At 37.5% G+C, this 26,159-nt stretch overlaps 2 protein-coding genes across 2 annotated transcripts; one reads left to right on the top strand and one right to left on the bottom strand.

Moving 5' to 3' along the window:
* The first annotated feature begins 638 nt into the window (after positions 1 to 638).
* Positions 639 to 2,668, top strand: LOC149845273 (uncharacterized). The gene is made up of 3 exons (XM_089997543.1): positions 639 to 1,307; positions 2,018 to 2,190; positions 2,329 to 2,668. Exons 1-3 carry the CDS (start codon positions 696 to 698, stop codon positions 2,432 to 2,434), a joined length of 891 nt encoding a protein of 296 aa, XP_089853669.1. The 5' UTR covers positions 639 to 695; the 3' UTR covers positions 2,435 to 2,668.
* Positions 2,669 to 4,289: 1,621 nt separating this feature from the next.
* Positions 4,290 to 25,225, bottom strand: LOC149845272 (uncharacterized). The gene is made up of 11 exons (XM_089995654.1): positions 25,017 to 25,225; positions 24,779 to 24,834; positions 24,212 to 24,336; positions 23,961 to 24,055; positions 14,287 to 14,492; positions 7,654 to 7,842; positions 7,373 to 7,582; positions 6,970 to 7,123; positions 6,816 to 6,879; positions 5,151 to 5,234; positions 4,290 to 5,063 (listed from the first exon to the last, which is right to left on the bottom strand). Exons 1-11 carry the CDS (start codon positions 25,125 to 25,127, stop codon positions 4,987 to 4,989), a joined length of 1,371 nt encoding a protein of 456 aa, XP_089851780.1. The 5' UTR covers positions 25,128 to 25,225; the 3' UTR covers positions 4,290 to 4,986.
* Between the last annotated feature and the right edge of the window lie 934 nt (positions 25,226 to 26,159).

Genomic DNA, 26,159 nt, shown 5'->3' with positions numbered 1-26,159 from the left:
CAGAGTTATAAATAAAAAAAATTTCAGCAAGCTCATTAGCATAGATGGATTCAACATAGTTGATTTAGTAAGGATGAACTCTTGAATCATATTTTTTTTTTTTTGACAAAAAAATATAATTTTTTAAATTAAGAAGATCTGTGTTTTGTCAATCACTGATTTGTGAATAGCCAAACCGATTTGCATCGAGCAGAGTAATAAAATTAAATGGGGGTAAGTCCATGCTCCATCGTAACCGGATATGGTCATTCCCAGATCAGGTTAAAATTAAATGGGATAAGAATCCGACTCGCGTACACGAAGCACTAGTGGCATATTGTGAAACTCAGAACATACTCGAGGGCATTCAGGAATGGTTCCAGCTGTCCAGCACCAAGGATGTTCGTGCTCTCGGATCCCCCGCACTGCACGTACGTCACCGCGAAGCGAGACGAGCCACTTGACATTTCCTTTTTGCCACGTGGACTAATGGGCGGGCTTCAGGCACGAGGAGGGCATTGTACATTCACGTGCGGAAACACACGTGTTAGATCCCAAACGGCATGGGAGTGGACGGTAGTCAGCGACCCCTGACGACGTTAAGATTCACGTTAGAAGGGAGGACTATAAATTGTGGGAGCCTGGGAGGGTCTGCCTGTCTTCTCTCAAAATCCTCTCTTTTTTTCTTCTGAAAATTTACAACAATTTCTTCGACCATGAAAACAATCCTATGGAGGACGGGCTCCGGCCACATCGGGATCCCGTCCCTGGGATCGGTCTCACCGAGAACTTTATCCGGTCATGATTCCAGCAACGGGGCGTTTTTTCCGGCGAAGAGCGGCGCCTCTTCGCCGAGGACGCCCCTGCATTTCGAGGTTAGGGACTCTGGTCACCCTCCCGTTTTACGGCGGGTAAGGTCAGAAACCGATCTGACCCGACTGGGGACCGCTGATTCTGATGCCGGATCCGGCCTCAAGCGGTTAGCTTCCTCTAGTTTCCTGGCGGTGCCGAAGCAGAGGAAGTTCGGGAAGGAGGATCGTGAGGATATCGTGGGGGTTTTGGAGGAGGACGAAGGAGCTCTGATGATCGGGAGGAGGAACGGGGGCTTCGCCGGGATGGAGACTGAGGAGATGCGGTTTTCTGGTGGCGGAAATGGGAAGGGAGGGAAGACCGGCGGCAGAAATGGAGGAGGAAGAGGCGGTGGGAACGGGTCGTCTAATGGCGGAGAAGCCGATCAGGGTAGGGTCGGGGCATATTATAAGGAGATGTTGAAGGCGAACCCGAGGAATCCTCTTTTGCTGAGGAATTATGGGAAATACTTGCACGAGGTGCGTAAATTTTTCTCTTTTTATGACCGTTTGGGGTTTTCTGTCTAGTGTTTTGCAGAATTCTTTCTATTTGTCATTGTTTATTGGTAATTGCTTGTGATCGTCCCCGCACGCAGAAGAGAAAGGACACAATTATTTTTTCATTTTAAAGAGCGTTTTTTTTTCTGTTCTTTGGTCCCTGTTGAATAGCTTGAATCAAGTACTCTCGTTCCTCTTTCTATCGAACCTTGACGTGCTTTTTTGAGTGTTGTCCAGTTTTTCTGTTCTTTGGTCTCTGTAGCACAGCTTCACATTGGTTTTTTAGTTATATTTTGTTTTTCATATACTATTATTCCTCCTCCTATCGTCACCCCTTGGCGTGCTTTTGTGAGTGTTCTCGAGCTTAGGTTTTTTGTTCTCTTTCTTCCTCATTCCTATTCTTGGACTCTTGTGGGTTTCTCTCTTTTTTCTTGGGAAAATATCATGCACAGTAACACGCATGATCGCCGCTGTTTGGTCTATATAGCTCTGCGAATTATGAAAATTGACAAATCTAAATATTTTAAAATTTAATGTAGTGAGCAAGTGCGATATATTTTGGTTCGTGAATTTCAACCCCGCACTGCTTCACAAATTTGTTGATTCGGAATATAATAATAAAGTATGGCTTTTATTGGTTCTCTAATTTCTCGTAGTTTTCTCTTCCAACTGTTTGCTGAATGCGTCTTCAGGTAGAAAAGGATGCGTCTAAGGCGGAGGAATACTACGGAAGAGCCATCATAGAGTCTCCGGGTGATGGAGAGGTGTTGTCTCTGTATGCCAAGTTGATATGGGACACCCACAGAGACGAAAAGAGAGCTGAGAGCTACTTCGACCGAGCGGTCGAAGCGTCCCCAGATGACTGGTAATGCTAATTTAATTCCTATCTTTCCGTTATTTTCAAGTTTGAGAGAGAGAGAGAGAGAGAGAGAGAGAGAGAGAGAGAGAGAGAGAGAGAGATGTTCTGTTACATGGTCTCATTCTTTTTGCAACGTTATTGCAGCAATGTGCTTGCGTCATACGCTCACTTCCTGTGGGATGCGGAAGAAAAAGGAGACAAGCTTGAGGAGAACACGGCGGAGGCATCACCCATGATTGCTGCCTATTGACGAAGATGACGAGCTGCTGCTGCTGCTGCTGCTGCTGCTACACTAATTACTAGTAGCATATACAATAGTAGTGCTGATTAAGTGTTAACTAAGCTCTGCATTATATATCATAAATCAAAGAGTGCTTGTATAAATCTGACGGGAGTAACAGGAGGAGCAACCCGTGACTATTTTTGTTGCTGATTTTGGTAAAAGAGGAGTCATGTGCAGTCTAATGTAAAGTTTTGTACAGTATCTACTGCTGTTGCTGCTTTTGTCCCATAACTCACTGGCCCTGTTCTTTTTGTTATTACAGACTAAAACCAAACTTTCCTCAACATGAATTGCCTCTCTCTCTCTCTCTCGCTTTATTTTTCTGAACATTAGTGTACCGTATAAGATCAAACTGGGCTAATGTCAATTTTGCCTGCTTCTCTCTCTCTCTCTCTCTCTCTGGTTTGTCATGTCTGACGGTGGGGGGCTAAGGGCATGACCCACCTCCTCACCTCGCTTAACCCACCTTCTCTTTGAGCGTGGAAGTATGTCACACCGTCCGTTTTCTCCAGAAAGGATGTGGACCAAGCAGGCTCCTACAAGCAACCACGCAGCCCTTCTTGATAGGTTGAGTGCTTCATTGTCGTCTTTCCTCTTTGTTTCCTTTCTCATCGAGCTCTGCATTTCTTCCTTTGAGTGGTGACTGGGATTTGGGAGGCTGGCTGGTTCCTGCCAACCGGTTCTTTGTTCAAGAAACAACGCAATTGTTGGTGGTCTTCTCTTTTTTGTTTTTCTTTCCCTGCGCGGCAGAGAGGAGTTGCTATCATCCTTTGGTCTTTCCCCATGGGCACACTTTAGAAACAGACCGGCCATAGGGGCTGACAAGAGACTGTAGATAAGGAGAGAAGGCTACATGAATGCCTTCTTGCTGCACCAAACCACCCACCCACCCATCTTGACCGGTGACCTCCAGAACCCAGACAGCGGTAAGCTGGTAAAACCAATGGTGCGGGGTGACTTGATGCATGCAGGGTTGCGTGTGTTGATCGCACAATTCGATTCCACTCATCTCCTATGTCATCTTTATTGTCAACTCGTTTGGCTCATTGATGCAAGTTGTCTTTATCACATCTGAACTCATAGTAAGTTGTTTAGATATGTCTGAACTCAGATGAAACAAGTATGGTCAATTTGATAGGAACCGATACTTGGATTCCTATTTTAACCCCAAAAATGGTTTTTAAATAAAAAAATTTGGCACTTTTACAGCCATTGATCTTTAAAGTGCCACACAAGTTGTGTTATGACGCATCGAATGCCAATATTCACTAAATTGGCCATGTGGATCATATCTATGGGTCCAATTTTGATCAAGACAACTTGCAAACAAGGTAGAGTTTGTATGTAAAACTCAAATAGCACACAATAAGCCCATTCTGAACCAAATTGCAGCTTAGCAAGGTTCCTGAGATGACCATGATCGGTAACAATTTAAGCATCAAAATCATGTCGACAAGTTGATGAGACGTCACGAGTTCAAAACCCACAGATGCACTTCCTTTGACACGGGACAAAGCTAGGTGCACCACCAGGTGGGCACGGGGGACCTGAGATCTTACGCCAATGAACTCTGTCAGCGCAGCAATTTTTCTGTGGCTATCGAAACAAAGATGTATAAATGACGCCGCCAACATGTTGGACATCCAAGAAAGGCTGAGAACATTAGCAACTCCATACACATGATAAGCACTGCACATCTTTGAGATGAGCCTGCATGACGACACAGAAATGGATGGCAGATTTTAGCCCTAGGAGTCTTTTGGACGAGCCGCGGTGAGGAAAAGAAACATCTTCATAACTGAGATACCATGTTTAACAATAGGGTCTAAAATCTAAATATGAATTCATTTGACAGCATACATGTGGATACAATCAAGTGCATGGAAATCCATGTCCAGATGAACTAAAACAAAAGGCTCACAGAAGCTGCGTGAATCCACTAAATACTGCAGAGAAATGTTGGCTTTCCTCATATAGAGTAATGAGAAAGAAAGGGAATGACAGACTTCCCCATCTAATAAGCCTTTTCACCAGAAAAAAGTGCAGTGCCTTTTCTCCCTGTAGCAAGGATATAAAGGAGGTGGAGAGTAAAGACACAAGGCCTTTACTAACATTGGTGTGTGAGAAACCATGGTAACGAGGCACAGCAATAATTCACTTTAACCAGGACTAAAAGATGTGTTGCACATGAAGGTGGTACGGCAGTTCGGGAGGTGTGGATCCCACCTTCAGCAGCAATGCCAAAAAAAAAAACAGAACCAGTGCAAAGCCCAAAAGTGTGGCTTTTAAAAGAACCAGTTTTTTTTTTAAGGCAAGCTGGGGTTAGGCAGACCCCTACCAGATATCTCTTAAGCTCCATGTGGCAGAGGGGATTCGAACCTTGTCCTTCAGCTTGGCACACGACCCCGCTTACAACATGGGAAACATACAAAATTGTCAGGAACCTTTATTTAAGGAATAAAAAAACAAGGTCAACCTAGTCAGCCCAGGGAGAAATGGCTACAAAGGCATGAGAAAAATTAGAAGGTAAACTCTTCAGGTAATTCCGAGTATTTGCTTGATAAGAAATCCTTATACTTTGTTTTGAGCTCTGCAGCTGGAAAGATAAACACAACAATTAACTGGTTTCCCCCTTTTTATAATAGACTAGAAAGCAAACGTTACATCAGGATAGACAATTTACCTATGGATTCAGATGCCTTGCCTTGCCCACTTGGCTGTGCGCTCTTCGAAAGTGTCGATTCCACTAATTTAACAAAATTGTTGCCTAGCATACATTACAAAAATGTTCAGTTTCCATCCCGGTCAAATTTGAATGAAACATAAACACCTCACACCGTTGCGGATCGACAATAGCAGAAGCAAAATGCTTTTGCTCTATAAACAATAAAAGCCAACTTTTAAACAAAATGGCAGAATACCCAAAAATTACTCTGCAATAAAAAATTTAACAGAAAAAATAGATGACAAACTATACAGATCAAACATTGTTACAAATATTGCAATAATATATGATATCTTCTCTTTTAATGCTAAAAGCAAGAATATTTTGCTGATTTCAATTTATTTCCCATTTAAAAGTTGCAACAATATTTACAATATTTAACATAGCATTTCTAATGCTCTTTCTTCATTTGTTTCCCATATTTTCACAATAAAAAAGGCTTATTGAGAACACTATAGAATACTTCCTTGCAGAAAAAAACCTGATAACGCAGATCTAAATTTTATATACCAAATGCATGTGTATGGATGACAGATCGAACATCTTTCACCCATTCAAGGATAACTTTATGTTTGTTAGTTTCTGAATCCACGTACTCTCTCTCTCTCTTGAGCATGCACACACACACACACTGTCTCTCTTTTATAGGATTAGGTGGGTAGGAATCCTCTGAATGATTGCTTTTAAATCTGTCATTAATATAGAGTGAATAAATGAGTAGGCATATATGTGATTATGTTTTTGTAGCTTAAAAATATACAAGCATATAACAAATATGCTGATGGGACATTTTTATGTTTGTGTGTGTGTGTTGTGAGATCATATTAACAGTGGAAATCTATGTCACAGGGATTCGGCCAACCAGGTGCCGCACCCACGTCGACGCAACACGACGCAGGTGCGGCACCCGGTGTGGTCAACTCAACCCTGGGTGCAGTCAACGCACCCAGGGTCATTTTGGTCCAGTTTTTAGATTTTAAAAAAATAATAAAAATTTTCTGCCAGATGAAATGGGCTGCAGAGGGGTGCTAATTTGCCACAAGGTGCTTGGGTGCTCGGCTTCTCAACATGTCCATCGTGCACACGGCTTGTGCTTTTTTGGGTCTATGTGTTTGCTTTCCCTTTGCCACAGCGGAATCGTGTCCCTACTCAGTGCTAACGGCTCAACTGCAAGGTTCCTTGTGCATCTTGCCAGAGGGCTTGGACATGCAGTTTGGCAGGCCACACTGCAGCGTTCTAGCGTTGTTGGTTCCCTTGCCGCTATGTGGGCTTTCGGATGTTCGGCATGTGTTAGCTCAGGTGGGGAGTCGAAACAGCTCTCCTTCCTGCACTGATATTTTCAATGTCGGAATCGACGGATGACGCTTCGCAGTTGCGCAGCCTTCGGGCCAGTGCTGGGATGTTTACGAGGGCACACAGGCAAAATTTATTTATTTTTTCATTAGTGTTAATGTTGTTAACTGATAAAACTTAAAAATATATATATATATATATATATATATATATATTTTTTTTTTTCGCCGCACTCCCGCACCCAAGGTTTTTGAAAGTGCCGCACCTGCACCCGTGTGACAGGTGGAAATCTAGAAAACAAAAGATACTTTTAAGATTAAGGACCAGTACCAGCCACGTGTTTCTCTCCTTCACTAACATTGATTAGAAATGATGGAACCTCACTGCTCTGCAACTGCAACACGTACCACAAAAAAGGGTCATCAACTGCCTGTTAGCTTGCTTGACATATAACAAATGCAAGTTCCTGGTTTAGAGAAAAAACCTGGGTTGAAAGTCTCTTAGCAAGCTCTAATGGGTCAAGAGACAACAATTGATCATGATATGCTGGAACAAATTTCCCACTCTGGTAACCAGCCAAAAAGTGATATGCTACTTGACCTGGGGAGAGTTTGGAAAGCAAAGGAAGGGCACCAGATCTGATTTTAAGAAAAAACAAATGTTTAATTAAAATATATCAACAGTCCTCATCTGATCATTGCTATTGATCACCATGTAAGAAAACTTTAGCCATAACTTGCTTGGCTTCAAAACTATGATACAAAAGGCAGGTGCTAGGCTTCTTTTATATATATGATGAAGAAAAGGAAAAAATAGCAAGCAAATGTCAACAAAACTCAATTTGCATCACTTGTTTAAAAACATTGTCACCAGAGGTTAACACTTACCTATCAGCAGAAACAATGATCATCGAAGCTGGCTGCTTATAAAGGCTTGGTGAATTAGAATCTTTGGTTCGGAATAATGGTGCCACACCATGAGAAGATAGCACAACACCCTCATCCTTGGCTACCATCATCTTATGCAGCTCTGTGCAGTTCTGAATAGTATCCTTCGAAGCAAATAGCAGAAGCACAGAATCACCAAATAACAGCAACCTAAAAGATGCAGCAGTAGTAAGCAAATTAAGGATCACAATTAAAAATAAAACAAAGTCAAATGGCACTACCTTGCAGAAACAGGAAGGCCACCTCTTGCATATATAACAGGAGCAGCCAAAGCAGCTAGTGCATCTTTAATGCCATCACTATCCGCAAAAGCTTTGCCACACAATACAAGGGCTGAACGTTCAAAATCAGCTGCTATAAATCCAGCATTAGATTGTGATCCAAGACCAAGTGTCTCTCCAGCAGTTGGGCTGCATTGTATCACAAATTGCAAATTTAACATGCACAATGTATCAGGAAAGTTTATTTTAAAAGTTCATTAGATAACTCTCCACATAAGACACAACTGTGTCCTTTCCTAAGAAGAAAGTAGCATATGTCATGAAAGGAAGGAATTTCAAGCCTATCAAATTAACACATTGTCATAAGTATCTTGTCATTGATTTAGTCTGACTAGGTAAACCATGCTGATCCTATGAATGTTGATGCAGGTAAGCCAGACACTACAGTACTGCACCAATAAGTTGTTGCAGACCAGTAAATAGTTTCAAATTCTCACTCTTGATTTTGGAGTACAGCACAAACTAGTATACAAAGGCCAATTGAGTTTGGCATCAATAAATAGTACTCATGGACAAAAAACTTGCATTGGATCATTTTCTCCCGATAGTGAAAATTAGTATATGTCTGAGTTAACCTTGCACTAATACTGTGGTCCACTTGGATATGTTTTCCATTGCAAAATCCCTTTTACTAATGATCAGCATTAATCCAGGAAAAATGAGAGAAAATAGTTAACTAATAAAAAAGACATCCATCTTTTAATAATAAGATTTAACAAGTATTATACACTTTAAAAAATCTTATTATTTCTATTTTATTGTATTCTTTTTAGCTTCAGCCAACAAGTCAGGGAGCCTTCTGTAATGAAATGGTAGGCTCCACGAATGCACTTGAATCTACTCAAAAGGAAGTATCCAAAAGATACTTTAGACAAGACCCATAAAAGGGTATAAATTGAAAAGCACAAAAATAAATAACACTTTATTTATGAGAGCAAAATGCTTAAAAAGCATTTAGAGGAATGATTTACACAAGGGGATGCACCCCTATTTATACAAGAGTATTAAGGAGAGCTTATAAGGAGTTCTCCCTTTCTAGCCGTTGGGCTAGTTCCAACAGCTAGAAAGTTGGTCAAGTTCCAACTAAAACTTGACCAAACTAAATGTATCTAGTTCTAATAGAACTAGATACCAAAAACAAAAAGAAAAATTACAAAAAAAATTAAAAAGTATAAATACAAAAATATATAATAATAATAATAATATAATAATAATAATAATATATGTGTTGTTTACATTTTAACACTCCCCCTCAAACTTATGGTACAATGAGCAAAAGTTTGTCTAAGAGGAAGTGAAATCTAGGAGCCGCGAGAGGCTTGGTGAAGAAGTCTGCTAATTGGTATTCTGACGTCACATATGACAGATCAATGGTTCCATGCAAGTACTTCTCTCTGACATAGTGACAATCCATCTCAATGTGTTTGGTACACTCATGGAAAGTCTGGTTGCTTGCGATGTAGATTGCACTCTTATTGTCACAACACATTCGTGAGGCATGTGTTGCTTTAGCTCCCATATCAACGAGCAATCGCCTGAGCCAAACAATTTCCATTGTGGTGGTTGCCATGACTCTATATTCAACTTCAGTGGAGGAAAGAGAAACCTTTTGTTGCTTCTTGCACCTCCATGATATTAGAGATTCACCTAAAAATACACAGAAACCAGTGGTTAAGTGCCTATTATTAGGATCACCTCCCCAGTCAGCATCAGTATAAGCAATTAAATCTAATGATGACGATGCAGACAAGAGTCCTCATGAGAGAGCTCTTTAAATATCTAATAATGCGTAAAATTGCTCCCATGTGAACAGAAGTGGGAGCATGTTGAAACTGGCTAGCTGTGTGTACAACATGAGATATGTCTGGCCGAGTGATGGAGAGATAGGAAAGTGCTCCAACAAGTTGTCTTAACAGAGTGAGATCATTAAGACGCTTTTCATCATCAATTTTCATTTTAACATTGACCACTTATGGAGTGTCCACCTTCTTATCATCTGTAATGTCAGACCTGAAAACAATATCAAAAGCAAATTTAGATTAAGATATCAAATACCCACGAGGGGAATAAGCAACTTCTATTCCTAAAAAGTATCTCAATAATCCTAAATCAGACATTTCAAAATGAGTTTTAAGAAGAGTTTTGATATTGGTAACTCCCTGTTTGTTGTCTCCAGTGATGATCATATCATCCACATAAAGAAGAAGGATGATGATACCTGCATCAGATTGCTTAATAAACAAGGCAGTGTCAGTCAAACAAGAATGAAATCCAATATCAGTCATAACATGACTAAATCTGTCATACCAGGGTTTTGGTGTCTGTTTGAGGCCATAAAGGGCCTTCTCAAGACAAAGTGTTTTACCCTTAGGAATACTAATACCAAGCAGAGCTTCCATGTAGACTTTTTCAACAAGACTCCCATTTAAGAAAGCATTTTTGACATCCATTTGAAATATATGCAATTTTTTGATAGAAATCAAAGCAATTAAAGTTCTAACAGTGGTCATACGAGCCACAGGGGCAAAGGTTTCTTCGTAGTCAATGTCATACTCTTGAGCATAACCTTTGGCTACGAGTCGTGCCTTATATCTTTCTAGAGTCCCATCACTTTTGGTTTTGACTTTATAGACTTATCTTCAACCTATAGGTTTATTTTCGAGAGGAAAGTCTTGAATAGGCCAAGTGTTGGCCTTCTCTAATGCATCCAATTCTATTTTCATAGCTTCAACCCATTATTCATGGTTTTTGGCTTTAGAATAGAAGAAAGGTTCAACATAAGATTGGATTAATGCAAGGGTTGCCCTATACGAGGGTGAAAAAGATTCGTAAGAGACAAATTTTTTGGGAGGTTGAGAAATTCTAGAAGTCCTACGAGGGAGAACTTCAGAAAACCTTTCTAATGCACATGGTGGGTGTTGCTCTCCAACTCTTCGTCTTGAATATTGCAGACCAACATCCCTACTGGTTTGGTCTTCGCTATCATTTTAAAAAATAATAGGACTTCGCTATCATTTTTAAAAATAATAGGACTTTGATCATTGTCAAAGTTATATTCAAAATCCTCTTTATTGAATTTTGAAGTTAAATCGATTAAAAAGGAATATTCAATAATATCTTTGGATTTTTCACTTTCAAAAGAACTTTCTTTTTCTAGAAAAGACACATTTCTTGATACATATAATTTATCATTTTGAAGATCATAGCACCTATAGCCTTTTTTATTTTCAGCATATCCTAAAAAGGCACATGGGATTGCACGATGGGAGAATTTATTATTTTTGTTTGTAAATACAAAACATTTGCAACCAACAACTCTTAATCTAGAGTAGTCTGGAACTAAATCATAAAGTTTTTCAATTGAAAATATATTTTTTAATGAAGAAGATGGCACTCTATTGATGAGATAGGTGGCAGTTAGAGCGGCTTCAGCCCAAAAACCTTTTGAAACTTGACTTGCAATTAACAAAGTCCGAGTGGTTTTCATAATGTGGCGATGTTTGCGTTCTGCAAGACCATTTTGTTGAGGAGTGTGTGGGCATGATCGTTGATGAGTAATGCCATATAGATTAAGATAGTTTTTAAATTCTCCAGACATAAATTCTTCCCCTGAATCGGTGCGAAAAATGAAAATATTACTTTAAAATTTGTTTGTGACCATTTTATGAAATATTTAAAAGTGAGCAAAAACTTCAGATTTATTTTTAAGAAAATAAATCCAAGTGTGTCTAAAAAAGTCATCAACAAAGATGACATAATACGCATAACCACCTTTAGAGATAACTGGTGTGGGTCCCCAAACGTCCGAATGTATTAACTCAAGAGGTTTTGTAGAGACAAAGGTTCTACTAGAAAAAGGTAATCTTTTCATTTTACCAAGAATGCAGTCTTTACAAGCAAAATTTTCAGATTTACAAATTTTTTCCAAACTTGGGAAGTATTGGATTTTTGACATATGAGGATGGCCAAGTCTTTTGTGCCATAATTCTGTTTCTAATTTCTGAATATTTAAACAAAATACATTCTTTGGTAGTTCCAAAAAGTCTATGTAATATAATCCTCCTTCTCTATGGCCTTCTCCAATCAGTTTCCCTAACTGACGATCCTATATCCAGCAACCATCAGAAGAGAATGATATATTACATCTATAATCAGAAATTTGTGAAACAGATAAAATGTTCAAATTTAATTTTGGGATATATCTAACTTCTGGGATACAAAAAGTTTTGGATTTTTGAAAACTTTCAAAACATCATATTCCTTTTATTTCAAGAGATGTTTCATCTGCTGTAAAGACTTTTGATATACTTGAGTTATTTTTAAGATATTCGGATAAACATTTAGCATTTGGGGTCATAGGAAATGAAACACCAGAATCTAAGAGCCAAGGAAAGTTATCTCGACCGAACACAGATGCAATTGTTGCTCCAGTTGAGGCTTCAGTCGAAGAGGATACCCCTTTGAGAAGAGGTTGAAGAATCTCCATCAGTTGAGCCATGGAAATAGGTGCATCTTGATCTTTTGGCTCGATTCCAACAGATGCTACCATCTTTTCGTCTCCCATTTTTAGCTTCGGACATTGAGGCCTATAGTGCCCCGGTTCATGACAGTGGTGACAAATAACTTTTCTTTTGTCAAACTCACCACTCTGTCTCCCAAAATGAGGCGGTCTATAAGTGCGAGTATGATTCCCTGGTATAGATACAACTAGAACTGAATCATCATTAACTTTTGGAGTACTCTTTCTAAGATGATTTTCCTCCGTAGTTAGTTCTTCAATAGTATCCACAATAGTAGAGATTTTACCACGATGAAGTAGAGCCGATTTGGTGGGTTCAAATTCCGGCCTTAATCCATTCACAAATTGGTAAAAGTGTTCCATATCGAGTTGTTTTTTACGAAGCTCAATATCTGCGGCGCAATGCCATTTTGGCTCTAGAATAGCCAACTCTTCCCAAAGTTCGGATAACTCATTATAATATTCACGAATAGTTTTGTCATTTTGAGTTAATGTCCGAACTTTTTATTGAAGATTGCACACATGGCAATATCTTTAAGGGAATAATATTTTTTAGGTATTCCCATGCCTTATCGACATGTTCAAATTTAGCGAGGCCAGAACATTTTTTAATATCTATGCTATTAATAAGTCATGACATTATTTTTGCATGCCCCATCCTCCACTCTTTCCATTTCTTTTCATAAGAGGCTAGAGCCTTAGTCTTCTCCTCTTCCGTTAGAGGGACTTCCTTATCACCTTTTTTTTTTGTGAGAGATAGTTTAGGTTCTCAATCGGAACCATCCACTATTCCCCATAAGCCTTTTCCCCGTATGTGGTGCTTCATAATTGAAGCCCATATCACATAATTAGTATCATTAAACTTCATGGGTATGACGGTGACCTTATCATGGTCATCCATCATTTACAAGGGTGTGAAGAAGATAGTAAGGAGAAGAAGAAAAAAAAAGGAAAACAGAGAAAAAGGAAGAAAGGGATACAATACAATGTTGTTGCTCAAGTCCTCTTCTCCAAATGGATCCTCTTGTAGTCCATAGAAGAGTGATAAAACACTCTTTTGGCAAGTGATGAAACACTCCTTTGCAAGTGACGAAACATTTTTTGTAAGAACAAGGTAATAACACACCTTTACACAAGAGGCATGAAAATTGAGGCAAAAGTTTTTCAAGATCTAAGAGTTTCGTAGCTTTGATACCATATAATGAAATGGTAGGCTCCACGAATGCACTTGAATCTACTCTAAAGGAAGTATCTAAAAGATACTTTAGACAAGACCCGTAAAAGGGTATAAATGGAAAAACATAAAAATAAATAACACTTTATTTATGAGAGCAAAATGCTTAAAAACCATTTAGAGGAATGATTTACACAAGGGGAAGCACCCCTATTTATACAAGAGTATTGAGGAGAGCTCATAAGGAGCTCTCCCTTTCTAGCTGTTGGAACTTCCATCAGCTAGAATTCTAGCCGTTGGACTAGTTCCAACAGCTAGAAATCAAGTTCCAACTGGAACTTGACCAAACTAGATGTATCTAGTTCTAATAGAACTAGATACCAAAAACAAAAAGAAAAATTACAAAAAAAATTAAAAAGTATAAATACAAAAATATATAATAATAATAATATTATTATAATAATATTATTATTATTATATATGTGCTGTTTACATTTTAACACCTTCTGCATGCAATTTTTCTACCAGGTACAAAAAAAAGCATATTGCAAGTAGGCAACAAGAAATGTACCATGCATGTAAGGCTGAAGCCTTATTTTTTACTGTCGCAAGGACAAGAGACTCTTCTGAGAACAAAGGCTTCTTTCCCGCTTTTATTTCAGTTAGTAAAGAGCACACAGCATGATTCTCCCAAAGCGACCAATGACCGATACATGATTTACTTATATAGAATAACAAGCAAGATAGGCAACTTTTGTAATAATATCAAGTATAACTGTTTCTGCCTAATCACAGCACAACCTTCACATTGCTACTTTAAATGAGATGCTAAAACAGTTTAGAGAACATCACATGCCATGCAAAACATTTCATACCGTACCTCATGGAGGAAGCAACATAAACAGTCAAAGGACAGGAATCATGGGAAATAGCTCGACTAGGAACCCTCCAAAGGATGTTGGAAAGCAATAAAGCAGGTGAAGCGTGGTCGCTAATAACACGCACTTTTGCATCATTCTTTGAAGATGATCCAACACCTCCATCTTGAACAAAGATATTCGAGACTGAAGAAATGTGAGAAGTGACCTACCAAAAAGTGATTTACACATAAGATTCATATGTTAAGATGGTTGATCAATATAAAAGCAAGTAAACTAGTATTTATCAGTAGAAGCTGCCCATTCCTATGGTGCACACATTAAATGAATACTCAAACCACCTTCTACGTTAGTCACATGAGGTTAACATGCATCCTTAAGTAGCAATAATGAAGCAAAATAGAAGTTAGAAACAAACAATACATCAGCATGGTAGACTTACCCAACCACAATAAAATGTGGTTGGTGGTCTATAAGCATTCAACTGTCATAGAGAATATATATCACCAATATGATGACTAAAGATCAAAGATGTGCCTTGTCTACTATTGAGCTTGGAGCAATGAGCGTATCTATCTGTCACTAGCCCTTTATTCGCTCCAATTGTTAGCACATATGGAATGAGCGGCATTGCATTTGTCACTGAACTCCATTCATCAGTTTCTTTGTTCTTTATTCTACGGCTTCGTTAAGTTAGTGGCAGATTTAGAACATGGTTGCATTGGCCCTTGATACACCCTGGTGTATTGCGTATAAAGTGTACTAGTACAAACCAGAGTTACCGGAAGTGCCTAGGTAAAAGGGGAAGCGCGCTTTTGAAGCATGCGAGGAAGCGCCACTTTTAAATGGGAAGAGCACTTCCCTTTTATGGGAAGCGCGCTTCCCATCACGCTTCCCCGGCGCTTCCCCAATTTTTTTCAATTTTTTTGTATTTTTATTTTTATTTTATTTTTCGCTTCCTAGGTCGCTTCCGGTTCGCTTTCGAGACGATTCCTGACTCGCTCCTAAGTGGTCCCACGCTTCCCGCTTCCTAAAATTTTGAAAGTGGCTCGCTTCCCGCTTCCCGTATCGCTTCCCACTCCCACTTCCTCAACTGGCAACCATGGTACAAACTCATTTGAAACTACAAATAGAAGTATCCTATATCTAAGAAACTTGTCCAAACAGTTAGAAAACTTGCAACATTTCTAATAGAAACTCAGTTCTATTACATCATTATCGAGTATCAAATAAGCATGTTAGATGTTTTAAATGTTAGGTATCTTAATAAAAAATATCTATTGGAATGTTATTTTTTAATAACCTTGTATCAACTTTTTAAAAACTTATATGAATTCTTTTATAAATTTATCAATGTTTATCAAAACTTAGATCAATTTTTTGAAACTGCATCAATATATTTTTTCAGTAAAATTTCACTGAAATATTCTAGACTCTATCGTACCAATACCAGTAAATTGTACCTGCACCAATACTAATACCAATACCTGTTTATGGCAACTATGATTTAAAATGATTATGTAACTTGGACAGTTTATTTTCATCTCCATACAGTATGACAAGGGATTACAAATTTTTTAATTGTATAGTTAAGCTAAGGTTCGCCCCAAATTGGTTTTGAACCTGAGATCCTTCAGTTAACAATCTAAAATAGCACAACTCTAACTGAGCCAGCTATCTTAAGCAACCCCTGCTAAAGAAGTACAAGTTGAAATTTATTGAAACCCATTAGCTAGAGAAATAACATCATTTGTGTTTATCCAAAAAAAAACAATCATTTGTGGCTTTGATTGAAAGAAATGCAGTCTGATGAGGACCATGATTGCTGAGTAATGAATTGCTGGTTGAAGGATGATAAAATTAAACAATCGATAAAACAGGCAAGACCAGATAGCAGATTGAACACAAGAGTATCTAAGACCATGATTTGATGGGGTCAAGCAGAATAGGACTCAAGTTTATTTTGGCATACTTACAAGAATTATTTGAGAAACATTGATTCTCTTATTGCTTAAGACATGTTATGACAAGGTGAAACAGCAGGCTTTCAACCTGGATAATTATTTAGTTTACCTGCAATTAATTATTAATTAAGAAATATACCTAAAATGATATCTTATTTCCTCACTATTTATTTGAGGAGGACATGTTATTCATTTAAGGTAACAACAACAACAAAACATTCAAATGTATTTAGTCAACAGAGCTTGGTGCCATCTAGGTGCTTGACCCCAAGCAAGTTTTTAAAATATAGAAAATTACTAAATTATGGTTTATGCTTTATAACATTACATGCAAAAAAGTTATAATTTCATATAAAATTCAAGATCTGATAATTAGTAACATTATATAGTTAGAAGACATAGTTACATCTAACTCATACAAAATACATACGAACACCAGCTGACATTGTACAAATAAGAAAACACCAATAAAGGATATCTAATATACATCTATAACGATATGTTTATAATAATTTCATTTATAAAGCTAAATAAAATTCAAGATTCCAAAATACATTGAGAGAAGACTAAATCACCATTATCATTGCACCAATTTAGTCACCCATAGCTTCTGTCTTTATAGCAAGTTTGTGACCCACCTTTTGCCCTACTTTTCCACTGCATATGAGAGAGAGAGCTCTTCTATTGAAGGTTGATGGGAATGGCTCGCATTTGACTTTCTTTTAAAAAAGTCAAAAAGACAAAATGCATCTAAGAAAAGCTCAGGCAAGAGTACTCAGCACCCAAGTTACCTAGGAACACACCTACTTCCACTTTTCACTACTAAGGTACAAATAGATCCTTAGCAGCAGATCAAGCTAAAGAGTTAAATCACAAAATACCCTCTTGGGCATTCTTATACCTTCGTGACTTTGAAACCAAAATTTCTCAAAGCATCATGATCCCTTCCTTTGCTATCATGACTTTCATCAGTTTCTTGCTTTGATGGGTTGATCTTGGATGATTTCTTGTTGCCCTTCCAGTAAGGAATACAAGTGACAATTTTTAAGAGTTGCCTCTTCTCAGGCAGTGATTTTAGAGAGATTATAATCAAGGCTCAAATGTAAAAGACAACCACTGAATGGTAGCAGGACCATCTTGCAGACGTACAACAAAATTTTCTATTTTTTTTATTGTTGTAAAAATTTATAATCAAGAAAAATGAGTCATTTACAATTGTTATAGTTTTGTGCATCCTTTTATTTTCTACCTCTATCATCAGTAAGTAACTATGTGGGCATAAATGTTTTAGAATATTGAAAACACCTTTTATTTGGGAATTCCTCTTCTACCAAAACCGCAAAAATGATTTGAGATTCATAGTAACAACGAGAAAGAACACAAAAAATTGATCATTTCTATCAAACAAATCAAAAAAAGGATATTTTCATATTTATAAGACACAAATGTCTTGTTTTTCTTTTAAAAACAAGTCATAGAAGTTTCCTATAGTATAAAGTAGATATTGGGTCAACATAACACAGAAAGAACTCCCCCTTAAAACAGTAAAAGTGAGAAAGAAATAAAATAGGGATTGTTCCTCTTCATCACGTGTGTCTGTAATGATATTAATGTCATGGTATGAACTATGTCACATGGGTGCGGGTGCGGGTGCGGGTGCGACACGGGTGCGGCGCAATTTTAAAATTTTTGGACACGGGGACTCAGCTATATATATATATATATATATATATATCCTGTGTGCATATATGTGGATATTGCCCTCTAAAATTTGGCACCAGCATGAGTGCTTTTATAAACTTTGCAAATTATACTTTTGCCCTTGCATAAGGGGGGTCCGGGGGCTACCCCAAGCGGGGGGCCGTAGGGGGGCAGTGCCCCCCGATTTTTTTCTTCTTCTAGGGCTTATGTTTGAGACTCATGCTATATATATATATATATTAAAATATATATATATATAAAGATCATTTTTTTTTGTTTTTTGCCCTAAAAATAGACATTTTTGGTCTCAGTCAACGTTGACCGAGTCCAAAACAAGGACGAACTCGACCTTGACTCGTTGACCGAGTTTGGGCCGTGTCTGAAGCCGCACCCATGTCGGGGTGTGTCGACTCGGGTGCGGCGCCTCCCTAGCCGAGTCCGTGTGACATAGGGTATGAATTGGTTCACCAAAATAAAATGGAACATTTTGGAAGAATGAATCTGTTTTCTATCATAATAAGGTAAGTTGATTTGATTTTCTAAATGCGAATGAAAGAATAATTGAATTAGTGAATCCAAAGGTTAGAGGTAATTAATTATCAAATTTCTATGGAACTTTGAAATGGAAGCTATTTCTATTTAAACACTCAATCATATCATCATATGGTGAGTTGCTTTGATTTTCTAAATACAAATACAAGAATAATTGAAATAGTGAATCCAAAGGTTAGAGGTAACTAATTACCCAATTTCTGTGGAACTTTGAAATGGAAGCTATTTCTATTTAAATACTCAATTCTATCATCATAAGGTGAGTTGCTTTGATTTTCTAAATACAAATACAATAATAATTGAAATAGTGAATTCAAAGGTTAGAGGTAATTAATTACCAAATTTCTGTGGAACTTTGAAATGAAAGATATGTCTATTTAAACACAAAATGATCTTGTTTTCTATTAGTTATTAAATTAAATGTCATACGTTGCAGCACAACAAGGCCAAAAGGTTTCAACACTTAAACTCTAGTACACGACAAAATGACAATTTTGAGAAGATAATACTAGTAGGTTTTGTGTCGGTTAAATAAGAGGGAAAAATCTATAACAAGAGAGTGCCTTACAATTAAAAGGACATTTTTACAAGACCATGTAAAACCAACAATCTTATATGGTGCTAAGTGTTGGACTACTAAAAAGCAACAAGAAGAGAAAACATGTATCATGGAGTAAGATGGATGTATGGAGTAAAGACTATAGAGTAACAAAGGAAGACAAATAGAAATAAAAATGTTAAAAGATGTTTATTAGTACTACCAATACTTTTTTCAAAAATAAATGTGTCATTTGAAATGGTTTGGACTTGTTGCACAGATACCTGTCATAGCATCACTGAAAAGGCTGATATGACGCAATTAGAAGGAATTAAGAAAAGAGGAAGACTAGAAAAGGCTTGGAGAAGAGTTGTAATATAGGATACAAGCTATGCAGCCAAAAATACTAGGCGCTCAGATGCCCTAGGCGTTGTGTCAGCACCTAGTTCCAGGCACTTAGGCACACTGTACTTAAAAACAATGTAAGTATTGTACTGTATCATACGATATAGTATTGTTACTATGGAAAATAACGATACGATACACAATTGTATCACAATACGAGTGTGTATCGTATATATCATATGATACACCTTCGATGCACTTTAAAAAGAGCCGAATCTTAATTTTTTCTTTTGGGTTTTAAAGACCTCTTGAGGCTAACTCATTCATTTGTGTAAAGGCTATTAGAGGTGTATTCACGCACCCTAGGAGACGTGCGAGCGATTTAAAGGCTAATCCATGCGTAAGAGAGAGGGCTTTTGCGGTTTACTCTAGTAATAGTGCATTTCCACCATTTTTTCACTCAACAAAGTGTGTTAAGGTAAAAAATCCATATTCTTTGTTTCTTATTGAGTTTTTTTGGAGGAAAATGACATCAAATGATCTGATATGGCAATGAGGCACTCAAGTAATGAGTGAAAACCGATTGAAAATCGAGTGCACCTATTGTCATACAATTTTTTTGAGTGGTATCTCTCGGTTGAAGCATTAATTAACCGGGACACATCTCAATGTTGTGGCCTGCACATCAAGGAATTTGTCGGATGCCATGAAATGACAATGCCAACAATTACTCACTAGTTTGAAAACAAAAAACAAGAAAAAAAGATGAGTGATGCATAAATGAAGTATGTACAATTCTGAGAGGACAAAGATAAGCTCCCTACTTTTGATAAAGACAAGAAAAAGAAATGAGTGAGGCAGAAATGAGGTATGCACAACTCTAAGAGGACAAAGATGAGCCCTCTACTTTTGATCCTACAGCCCTTAGCATAGCATCATAAGCAGGAAGTTCTTCAACGAAAGAGAAATGTGTGACTGGTGCTATTAGTAGTATCACACGTAAAAAAAAAGGAAGAGGGAGTGCTTCAAGAGAAGGTAGAGCATGATGCATGCATTCCTTTCAATGCGGCAAATTCTTTTCATTTTCAGGCTATGATAGATGTCATAACCAGTATCAGGCCTGGATATAAAATGTCTTGATATCATGCTTTGAGAGAAAAAATTTAGATACTAATGTGAATGAAGTGAAGGCATATTATGATGAGATAAGGTAGTCATGGAGAAAATCTGGGCATGTTAGATTGGTGGACAGAAAGAAAGTCAAGGACCTTAATAAATTTTCTTGTTTATTGTCCCAAAGAAACTATTTTTTGAAGTCAATTGATCTGTCTGATACGCCCAAAACAACAGATGTATTGCTTAGGGTATTTGAAAGTGCCTCGCTTCCCACTCCCGCTTCTCCGACTAGCAACTCTGGTTATCTCTATGAAGCCATGGATAAAGCAAAAGAGGTCATTGGAAAAAATTTGAATGGAAAGAAAAAATTGTATGGAACATCATTGATCATAGGTGGACTGGACAACTTCATCAACCTCTATGAGTAACGATACAATACTTACAACCTTGCTTAAAAGGTTCTGATTAGTCTCGCCTAGTCCTAAAGTTGTCTTTTCTTTTTATGACCATCTAGATTTGTATATATTATATGTTTTTCCATATATATAATTGTATTTTTTAAATGTATATCTACTCTTTTTCTTTAGATATATGAATATATTTTTTTTTCTTGAGATATATGTATATATGTGTATGTGTGTGCATGTATAGATTCTATTAAGTCTTATACAAATATATATTGTTGTAAATTCCTTTTTTTTTACTTTTTCATTTTGGGGTTTCCGATTAGGCCGAATAGTCACATCTAAAGCCTCGAGCAGGCCTTTTAGAAGTCTACTACCTACGCTCTGACTAGCACTTTTGATTAAATAGGATACAAAAGGATGTGGGGTGAATGAGAATATATTCTTAAATAGAAAAGTGTAGAAAAAGAAGACATGTAGCGAGGATAAAGCGAGATGATGATGGTGGTGGTGATTTTGTATAAGAAGAATGTGTAAAAGATATACTAATATAAATGTGACTCATACATTGAAGGCTACAACTCTTGTTAGTTGCTAATAATTGGCATGGTATTGTTAAAATACATGTAATATATATATATATATATGTAATATATATATATATATTCAATAATACCCGATAAGGGTATTCCTGTAATTCTGTCCAATAGGGGCATTGTAGTTTTTTTCATTTTTTGTTTTTGTTTTTCTTTTCCTTTTCTTTCTTTTATTTTTTTGTTTTCTTTTTCCTAAAAATGCATTTAATGCATTCACATTGGGGGTCCCAACGACACCTTGTTGGGCCTCCCAATGTGGTCTCTCTCTCTTACTTTTCTCCCTCTCTCTCATTCCTCCTTGCCTATAAATAAGTGGGGTATCCCCCTTTGTAAAGAATTGGCTTCTTCAAGCCCTTTCTTGCATTTATAAGAATTTATGTTTGCAAGTCATTGTTGGCTTTTGTGTATGTCCTTTTTTGGACTTGTTCTTTTGCTTTCTATGTGTGAATGTCCGTTGTAGGACATTGTTTTTATTTCCGCATATTTCATTACAGATATCAGTGAGCAATTATTTTCTGCATGTACACTTGCTACATGTATCAACCTAACAGTAGGAAAAAGCTCAAGTATTATATTAGTATAGATATTATGTTTTTCGTAGAACAAGAAATTAGATAATAAATACTGGACTGTGATAGTAACATCATACACTAAGATACTTCAACTGCCACTACTTTTGAATCCATAAATACTTTCTAATTTGTTTCTATCAGCTCAAGCACTCGCTTTAAGCATTGATAGGGCTTCAAAAAAGTTTCTCAAACACTTCCTGATTTCACTTTACATAGATCTAAAACATCCTTTCTACTGGCTTCCACTTTCAATATTGGTTTTCATTTTCTGATTCCTTACTGGTGAACTGACATTGTATGAAACATCATCATCAAATCTGTGGGTTACAATTTGAAGGTCATCAAGGCCCAAAAAGACTGGTATCCTTAGTAGGAAAAATTGAACTAAAAATGAACCTAGTACCCATGGACCAAACTAGAGAATCCAAAGATAATTATGTAAACTATCATGGATTTTGGTGAGAGGAGAACTCAGGTACGAAGTACTGAAGGTGAAGTGTTTGTCAACATTCAGATGCTATTGGAAGCTACAATTCCGGGCACTTGCAATGGAATTGTTATATATCAGCCTTTGAAACATCCAAAGTCATCAAGATATTTTCTACATGCACCCGACTAGGAACTATAGGTACTGAAGAAGCTATCTTCCAATATTTTTCTAGGAAAGAGCTAGCTGTTTGAGTTCTAGTATGGTTTGCTAAGTTCTGATTTTGTTTTTGAAGCCAGTTTTATTCTTGTCATCCTGTTGGATTTATTGCCTCTTTCTGAAAAGACTTACCTTTTCTCAATTCTTTAAATCATTGCCTGTGATCATATGTTTTCAAAGTGAACAGGTCACATTGCCGCAGTTTCCATGTCCTCTCTCTCACATGCATCTATGTGGCTAACACATAGCCCATGGCGTATGACTTTTTATTCATTTTTAGCCTGCAGCATGTGATTTTTTTATTCATTTTCTTCTTAAAATCAATGTATTTATATGGTCTTGAATCAGATATTGATGATATGATAATAATAATTAATCTATAACTGCATGGACAATGTTAAATAAAATTACAAATATAAACAGGTATGTACATGAACTGACCTGAGCCTGAGCTTGGATGGTAAAAGCTAGACTTGATACCAATTGATCCAGTCTCGAGCATGAGATGAGCTAGGAATGTAGTTTTCAAAATCGATACAACTTTATTAAAAGTTTATTTTTATATCTTTAACTTTCATACAATTGTGAGACGATAAGATTTGAAATCATCACCTGTTGCTTGTAAGCCACATAAGGTGGCCACTACAACTTTTTTTATGTTCAAATGTTCTATACACATTTGGTTGCATAGATTCAGTCATCAAAAGTTATAGCCTGTATTCAAATAAAATTATTATCCTCGTAAGTTCAATCAGATCAAGCAAGTCGTATATTCATTTTGATGAGGATAAAGAATCAACTCTATATATTAATTAAAATACCCATGTTTTTTTATGACGAAGAACCCTCGCCGAAGCAAGGAAAACCCCAGGTGGGGCCCCACAACCACCCTGCCTTTCGTGGCCCACCTCTAAAAGCTATGAACACACCCGTGAGCCAGCAGAGTTTGATCTGGTGCCTTCATCTCAGCATCCTCACAACAACCCTGCTGGCCAAGCGTGTGACCCCGCGGTGGTAATTAAAATACCCATGTTAAGAATGACCGAGTTGTCATGCAGGCCTCAACTTTAGCACATGTTCATAACAGTCTATGCCAAAAATTACCACTATTTAGTGCACATAAACCAAGAGAATACCATGAAAGAAAGAAGCCTGCGCATTCATAATCGTGATAATAATTGAACATTGAACACTGAATATTTGTCATGCATTGTTTTCTCAAGGCACCGCTGGAAGACGTACTTGTTTCAAAAGTTTACCAAACTGCGCCTTTGTAATTTCCTTGTCCCCCTTACAGAAGCTTCCTCTAACAAAAATTGGGACACCCTTTACAGGATCTGTTGAGCACCCAAATGAACTTATTACTAGAACACATATGCAAAACGATGCATCACATATATATATATATATATATATATGTGTGTGTGTGTGTGTGTGTGTGTGTGTGTGTGTGTGCTGAATCATTCTCTCTACCACCAAAAGAAGTTCGTTACCTATGACAGCTGCACCGTTCTTATGAAGATCATGAGACTTCAAATTGTGGAAAGCTTTCTCCATTACGATTACGCCTCTTCCAGCAAGTGCCCAATTGAGCCCATAAGATACTCCCAGGCCCTCCCTTTATTAGAAGGCGAAAAACAGTCAAAAATTGTCAAGAAATATATGAACTTAATCCCAAAACTGAACCAAAACCTATAAATTTGCAGGAAAAGAAGTTCAGGTCCATTTTTTTTTTTTAAATAAAAAAGAAATAAAGCAAGGCACGTCGCATTTGCCAAAAAGAAACGATAAAAAATTCGTCGTTTTCATTCTCGACAGATTACAACGGGCAAAATCCCATTTCGGGAATCGATGATTTGCGGTCGCAGGGTAACAGAGAAAGGAAAGGTAGAGAAATACCATTCTGGGGATCGATAATTCGCGTTCTATAGTAAGAAAAAAAAAATAACAAAATTTTATGACTTTCCGTGAGATTTCAGCGTTTTTGCCACAATAATCAGCAAAATGATAGCCCAATTAAACACAAAACGAGTCGCATCTTCGCGCGAAAAGATCGTTACCTCGGGAACACTATGCTTTCCGATTCTTCCTCAGCTACCGCCGCCGAAACCGCAGTCTGATCGATTCACATTCCCACAGAAGAATCATCATTTGAATCATAAAATAACATTATACAAAAAAACCAAAAAAGCACCGATCATAAACCCTAGATCGAAATAACCAAGAGGAAATTTATCAGGAAAAAAAAAACAAGATTCGATCGTTTCCTAGTGTGCGAAGTAAGAAAGGGGCGCTCACACGTGTGGCGCTGAACGACCAAGGGGCAGGAGGGTGGCGCGCGTGCGAAACAGAGGCTCTTGGTTTGGCGGAGTTGAGCAGCAGCAGATGCCTCAAGAGAGCGTTCCTCATCTTCTTCTTCCTCTCTCTCTCACTCTCTATCTCCCTCCCTCTAACAGAGCGAATTTTCGGGGTTGAATATCTTGCTTTGTTTTGTTGTTCCTTCAGGGCAACCCAGTAATAAGTTCACAGTAAGGAGCACCCCTACATCCGCTTTTGTAGGACACTCTTCAGTACTGGGCATTGTGTGAATGGGGCACTCGTGTATTTTCAGTGAGACTGAATCTAGACCATTAATCTTGAAAACACTGTTGGCCCGGCTCGTTGCAAACCGCGGAGTTCGATGTAGGGTTTACGTCGTCTAGAGAAAAAACTTTGATATTATGGGGTGTTTGTTTAGATTCTCTTTCTTAGAAAGGGTGAACCAAACGTGCATATGAGTGCCCCAGGGGGGATTGGCGTAGTGGGCTGGGCCCTTGGCTGCTTAACTGGCAGTCAAGGCTCAATTCTCATGGGTGTTGGTCATTTGAGTAAGCCAATGCGTAGTATAGGCCTGGGGGGTAGGGGCCTTGGCCTCAAAATTTTACGCATTAGGTTATAAAAAAAAAAAAAAAATGACCTGCATGGGTAACTTGACCTGGTTCCCTAAAAACTTTAGAATTTTTTATATTCTCCTAATATCCAAAATCAGAAATATTTGATATTGTTATGTCACTTTTATCTTTCGTAATTACGAATTTAGGCAATTTTTGCGATAAAATTGTACCACCCATTGAATATGTTCAACACCCACTTAAATCCAGAATCACAGGTTTTTTATGTGAATTTATACCTCATGAACTCACATAAATTTATTTGTGAAATCGCAGTGAAGCTGAAACCACCAAAATCGCAAATATTTTACTCTTTCACACATACGTTAATATTTCGCATAGATCTATTTGTAAAACACTTACCACTAATTTTGCAAATGTCTTACTTTTTTTGCATATATTGAATCAATGACATTATATCGCAAATATATGGTAAGTGTAAAATATATTGCAAATATCTTACTTTCGCATAGATATATTGATTTGAAAATATATAAACATATAAACAACG

Source organism: Nuphar pumila, chromosome 2 (genome assembly GCF_984573655.1).
Source record: "Nuphar pumila chromosome 2, dmNupPumi1.hap1.1, whole genome shotgun sequence".
NCBI lineage: Eukaryota > Viridiplantae > Streptophyta > Magnoliopsida > Nymphaeales > Nymphaeaceae > Nuphar > Nuphar pumila.
The sequence above is the reverse complement of the archived record's forward strand: the minus strand, read 5'-3'. Positions and strand labels throughout refer to the sequence as shown.